General features: G+C 31.2%; 1 protein-coding gene across 1 annotated transcript; it reads left to right on the top strand.

Moving 5' to 3' along the window:
* Positions 1–578: 578 nt before the first annotated feature.
* LOC146994027 (uncharacterized) lies at positions 579–6,125 on the top strand. Its single transcript, XM_085826737.1, has one exon. The coding sequence runs from the start codon at positions 1,908–1,910 to the stop codon at positions 3,183–3,185; it is 1,278 nt and encodes a 425-aa protein (XP_085682863.1). The 5' UTR covers positions 579–1,907; the 3' UTR covers positions 3,186–6,125.
* Positions 6,126–6,777: the final 652 nt, after the last annotated feature.

Raw genomic sequence — 6,777 nt, 5'->3', positions numbered from 1 at the left:
CTTACTTTTAATATCTTTCATCCAACTTTTAGTTCCTTCAAGGGCATCTGTATCATCTGTATGAAACATACTTACTATAAGTGAATAGAAGTAAACATTTGGATTAGGACTTTCAGTTACATCTGCCGAACCACGAAAAATAATAACTGCAGATACCGTAAAATTTCCACGACCAACAACAGAGCTTATTTGCATTTTGTAGCTGAAATCTCATGATAATATAAATATTGTTAATTTAAGAATTTGAAAGAATTAACACTCCCCTACCACTACATCGCAACAAACATTCTTTGATCAAAACCTTGGCTGCTTTTGAACAATGCATTCGGCTTCAAAATTTATTCCACAGCGATTTCGAAAGGCATCATGGAAAAGAGTACACAATTTTGGTAAACTTCCGGTATCAGGGTCTCAGATATATGTTAAATTCCGTAAAGTATCCGTTATGGATATTTGAAGAGTACTTCTGCGGTTTATTTCATTGGTTAGGATATACATATATTTTATAATACTAACTTAAATTAAGACAGTGGCGATTTTACATTCTAATGTCTCGTTATAAAACACATTTTTTTAAATTTATCATCAAACGCAACGTTTAAAATCAAACATTTAAAATATATTAATAATATAACAAATGTTTATAATCAAAACGCAGAATCGCCACTTTTGGTTATAATTTATAATCAAAAAGTCGAAGGAGATTATTAATACATTGTTTATTTTAATTTTTATGGTTTTGTGTTATAAATTTCCTTGCTCGTGAGCAAGCCTCAGTTAGATTTTGTTAGTATTTTAGTAATTTGTGCATAGCAATAATGATAGATGTTCAAGTTTTAAAATGTTGTGGCACGTTGTTTTTTTTTTTTTTTTCCCTGATGCAAAAGTTTATTTTCTTTGAAACCGATTTTATTATTTGAATAATTACTGCAGTTATAGTTTTTTAATGAAAGTGGCTGTTTTAAAACTATGATGTGTGACTTTATTTATAGTTGACTTTATGCTGTAGTGTGATTCATACTTTTTAGCATTCAAAGCTTGAAAAGCCGATTACTTTTTTCGTATAAGCAGTCCGTTTTACATTACTTCAGAGGTTGAAATTCATCACAAGATATATTAAGAATGTCAGTTACAGTTATCACCATTCTGCAGAAATTGCATGTTCTAGGAGGAGGATGTTCTATGTTCATTTTCTGAAATTACATGTTCTAGGAGGAGGATGTTCTAGATTCATGGTTTGCTACAATCTAACAAATCATTTTCAAGAGGTATTATTTAAAACACCACAATCGTATTCATATTGAACACAAACCTCATACGTATGAAATTTATGTGATGTCATTTAGTCGAAAACATACTTTAAAGATGCATATGCTAATTCACATTGGAGAGAAAGCTCTTATATGTGAGGTATGTACACATTTATTTAAAAGATTAATTCAGACACTCGTCTGCTTATTCACACAGGAGAAAAACCTCGTGTGTATGAAGTATTTAATGAATCATTAAGTCAAATGTTCAGTGTAAACATGCATGTGCCTACTCATGCAGTAGAGAAAACTTGTATATGTGAAATATGTAAGAAGAAATTTGCCAGAAGAGTAATTTAAACATTCATATGCTAATTCACATTGGAGAGAAAGCTCTTATATGTGAGATATGTAGACATGTCGTTAAGAGATTAATTCAGACAATCATCTGCTTATTCACACAGGAGAAAAACACCATATGTGTGAAGTATTTAAGAAATTATTAAGTCAAAAGTTCAGTTTAAACATGGATGTGCTTATTCACGCAGCAGAGAAACCTTATATATGTGAAATATGTAAGAAGACATTTAGCAAGAAGAGTAATTTAAACATCCATATGCTTATTCACACTGGAGAGAAATCTTATGTGTGTGAGATATGTCTTTTAGTCAGAAGTCCACTTTGAAGAGACATATGCTTATTCACACAGAAGAGAAGTCTCATGTGTGTGAAGTATGTAAGAAGTCATTCAGACGCAAGGATCGTTTAATTGATAAGTCTTTTAGTCAGAAGTCCACTTTGAAGAGACATATGCTTATTCACACAGAAGAGAAGTCTCATGTGTGTGAAGTATGTAAGAAGTCATTCAGACGCAAGGATCGTTTAATCACTCATATGCTTATTCACAAAGGAGATAAACCTTACGTGTGTGAAGTATGTGAGAAGTCGTTTAGTCAGAAGTGTAATTTAAATAGCCATATGCTTATTCACACAGGAGAGAAACCTCATATGTGTGAAGTATGTAATACGGCATTTAGTTGGAAGTCTAGTTTAAACAGCCATATGCTTCTTCACACAGGAGAGAAACCTCATGTGTGTGAAGTATGTGAGAAGTCATTTAGTAAGAAATGTGCTTTAAACAACCATATGCTTATTCACACAGGAGAGAAACCTCATGTGTGTGAAGTATGTAAGAAGTTATTTAATCAGAAGGGTGCTTTAAACAAGCATATACTTATTCACACAGGAGAGAAACCTCATGTGTGTGAAGTATGTAACAAGTCATTTAATCGGGTGAGTAATTTAAACAGACATATACTTATTCACACGGAAGAGAAACCTCATGTGTGTGAAGTATGTAAGAAGTCATTTAAACACAAGAGTAATTTAAACAGCCATATGCTTATTCACACAGGAGAGAAACCTCATGTTTGTGAAGTATGTAAGAAGGCATTTAGTCAGAAGTCTCAATTAAGCAGCCATATGCTTACTCACACAGGAAAGAAACCTCATGTGTGTGAAGTATGTAAGAAGTCATTTAAACACAAGAGTAATTTAAACAGCCATATGCTTATTCACACAGGAGAGAAACCTCATGTTTGTGAAGTATGTAAGAAGTCATTTAGTCAGATGTCTACTTTAAACAGCCATATGCTTATTCATACAGGAGAGAAACCTCATGTATGTGAAGTATGTGAGAAGTCATTTATACAGAAGAATCATTTAAACAATCATATGCTTCTTCACACGGGAGAGAAACCTTATGTGTGTGTAGTATGTAAGAAGTCCTTTAGTCAGAAGTCTATTTTAAGCAGACATACGCTTATTCACAGAGAGAAAGCTTATGTATGTGAAGTATGTAAAAACTCATTTAAACAAAAGGGTGATTTACGTAAACATATGCTTATTCACACAGAAGAGAAGTCATGTGTCTGAGGTATGTAAGAAGTAATTTAGACACAAGAGTGCTTTAAACAGGCATATGCTTATTCACACAGGAGTGAAGCCTCGTGTGTTGAATTATGTAAGAAGTCATTTAAACAAAAGGTGCATTTAAACAAGCACATGCTTAGTCACACAGAGGATAAAATTTATGTGTGTGAAGTATGTAAAAAGTCATTTAAACAAAAGGTGCATTTAAACAAGCACATGCTTAGTCACACAGAGGATAAACTTTATGTGTGTGAAGTATGTAAAAAGTCATTTAAACAAAAGTGTGATTTAAGCAAGCATATGCGTAAACACAAGCGAGAGAATCTTCATGTGTATGATATATTTAAGAAGTAATTTAGTGTGAAGGGTAATTTAAACACTCATGCATGTATTCACGCAGGAGAGAAACCTCATGTGTGTGTAAGAAGTAATTTAGTGTGAAGAGTAATTTAAACACTCGTACACGTATTCGCACAGTAGGGAACACTTGTGTGTAAAGTATTTCAAATTTAATGAAGAGTTATTAAGATATGTATATCCACGGAATAGAGAAATATGTTGCGTATGTAAGAATTTGTTTGGACATTAGAATAATGTGAGTAAACATACATAGATCTAAGCATAAGCCAGAAATTCTGTCTTTTCAAGAGTTGTTAAATTAGTATCAACATTTATTTATCAGTGCAGCATTTGCATATGGATTTATCAGATTTGTGTACACAGCAAAGAAACCTCATTTTTTGCAGTCAAGCGAGTTTGTTGCACAACAGTTGCCAGTATTAAGTGGTGGGAAAATTCTTGGTAAATAAGAGAGACACTCAGTGGTAGAATTTCAGATTTAAATGTATTATACCGGGTGCTATAAAACGTGAGATTTCTGAATTATCATTTGATACAAATTAATCTTAATCCAATTATTTCTTTCTAAAAAGCAAGGAACTACATTTATGCATGTTGTATCTCACTTCATTTTTAATTAAATCTGATTTGAAGCTATATTTGCTTATTTATCCTATCTAAAGCTGCTTCACCTTGATTGAAAAAGCTTGCGGTGCTACTTTGGTAGATGGTTGCACGGATTTTGGCGAGCGATACGACTTATGGTAAACCCATTGCTAGACAAGTTATTTATGGTAACCGATACTTTGTTGTCATTTTATTTAAAAAATAATGCGTTTTTTTTATTTAAAAAATAATTAAATTAAAAAAATTATGTAAAAAATAACGTGTTCTGCATAAATTCCATGTTTTAAATATTATTTATGACTTCTAAATAATAAAAATGAATTTAATTTTGCGTTTTTATTTAAAATAAAAATTTTATTGTTTAGGATATTTTATGGAATTTTATGTTGTGAGTGATGTAATGAATGACGTGACATTATTTTAAAAGTAATTGGTTTTATTATCTATAAATTTAATCTAATGTTTTAAACATTATTTATGGCTGTTAAATATTAAAACACAATTTAATTTTGCATTTTTTAAATATGATTTTATTATGAATGATTATTTAAATAATTTTAATTCTAGGCATGATGTAATCAGCTCCCTGATTGGTTACTGAATATTTGTGCATTACCGCGCCATTTTAAAATTTTATTATTCATCTCTTCGAATTCCTCAGATTTCAAAGCGAATGGATGTCTCCGTTTCGAAGATGAGTGTTGTTAGTGGTAATTACCAAGAATTATTGGTATCGGCATAAAAAATTGCCATTTGAGACCTTATTTTGGCCAACCTGGATTTCCTAATCAAAGATTTATTTATTGTTACAAGGGTCAGAGGAAATTTATTTAAAATATTTGAAGGAAACCTCGCTAATTGCTTCTTCAATGAAGTGCGAGAAATGAGGATAACAGATGAAGATTTTTTTTTTTCCTGGTGCTTATCAATATGCGTATAGTAAAATGCTTAAAAAAATGTAAGTACATATTTTTCTTTTACTTTATTATTGTATACTTCAATTTTTATTAAAAATTTAATACATATTTTTTAAAATTTCCTGAGATATTTATTGCCACGTGTTTTAATGTTAAATAATTATATCCTATAAAACTTATTTTAAAAGATTTGAATTTAAGTAATTGAAAAATTTTAATTCTTTTAAACATTGGTATGATGTTTTCAATTCAATATTCAATTTAAGTAATATTTTATTCCAATTAAATGTTGGCACAATGTGTTTATTCTATTATATGAAAGTAATAATTTAACCTTACTTTAGCATTTTATACTCTTAGTAAATGTATTTATTTACATTTGTCAGCCATCTTAATGAAAACAACGTTTTCAACAAAGAATTAATCCATTATTTTTAACGATATTTATTTTGTTAAAGTTTCGAATACTTTACTATGCGTGAAATACGTAAAAACAGCATTTTTCAAGAGGGCTGACGACTGTAAAAACCGCGCCAACAATTGCGCCAATGTAAATCGCCAAAAATCCGTGCAACCGTCTACCAAAGTAGCACCAAGCTTGCATTGTTGCTTTTATTCAGAGTCTGACATGATGTATTCTGGGTTTTTTCCGCCTTTTCCGAAATTTGAATTTTTGACACTCGATATAATCTTTCACAGATTTTGTATAACTTTTATTCAGTGTTACATCTGTTACCTACCAAAATGCACTGTGATGATCATATGCTTGTTACCACTTTCACATACTTCCGAGATGCAGTTCTGGAGCAGTGCTAAATTTTTCATCTCATATGTGTACTGTAACTTGTATGTTCTTTGTGTTAAAAACGTGTCTGTGTTTTGCTTAACAAACAATTCTGTGTGCTATTGAATTAATAATAAAGATGTGTTTCTTGTGCCTGTAATGAAATAATGTATTAGGTGATTTGTTTTTTGTGATAAAATACTAAAGATCTGCAGGAAAATTACATAGTTCCATTTTTTGTGTTCTTTTTATCTAATTAAATCTATTATCAGCTTGTATTCCCAGTATTACTATGACTATCCACCTGATATATCAAATATTTCCACGGTATAGCATTCAAAAAACCAGTACAGTCAAAAGTCGTTAATTCGGACACCCATAATCCGGACCTCAAAGCTACAAAATTTCTGCGTCGAGTTGGCGCATGCGCATAGGCGGTTACGTGTGCGCGTAAGTCCTTTACGGCTTCGAATATTAGTGTGTGCATGCACATAATACATTTACGCATGCGCGTTTAACGTATAACGGACAATATAAGCTAAGCTAAAATTATCTAATTCAGTTAGTGTTGCAGATTGCTTTGTTCCTTAATCTTCGAATTGGATCCGGCTTATTATTTTTTGCAGACTGTTAGAACAATTTTATAAAAGTAAGCTTGAACTTTCGATTATGTCAAATAGAGTTTCCGATATATATTTACTAATATGTAAAGGATATACAAAGCGAAAGTATGTTTTGAAATCCGAAATCTGTTTATCAATTTCACGCTGCTCTGTGGCCGGGGGGGGAATGAATTATATAATCGATCTGTCAGCATTAACCTTATCTTCAGGGCAGATTTTTTTATTTTATTTGGCTTATAACTCCTTAATAAATGTAGTATTTCATCTCAATGTACTCTGTCTTTGATAAGATTTAAATCAAGTTC

The sequence above is a fragment of the Stegodyphus dumicola genome, chromosome 11, assembly GCF_044657685.1.
Source record: "Stegodyphus dumicola isolate Sdum_Otavi_A_Nest chromosome 11, ASM4465768v1".
Lineage (NCBI taxonomy): Eukaryota > Metazoa > Arthropoda > Arachnida > Araneae > Eresidae > Stegodyphus > Stegodyphus dumicola.
The sequence above is the reverse complement of the archived record's forward strand: the minus strand, read 5'-3'. Positions and strand labels throughout refer to the sequence as shown.

Excerpts from the sequence above, each read along its gene's own strand:
- LOC146994027 (XM_085826737.1), top strand. The coding sequence starts at position 1,908 with ATGTCTTTTAGTCAGAAGTCCACTTTGAAGAGACATATGCTTATTCAC.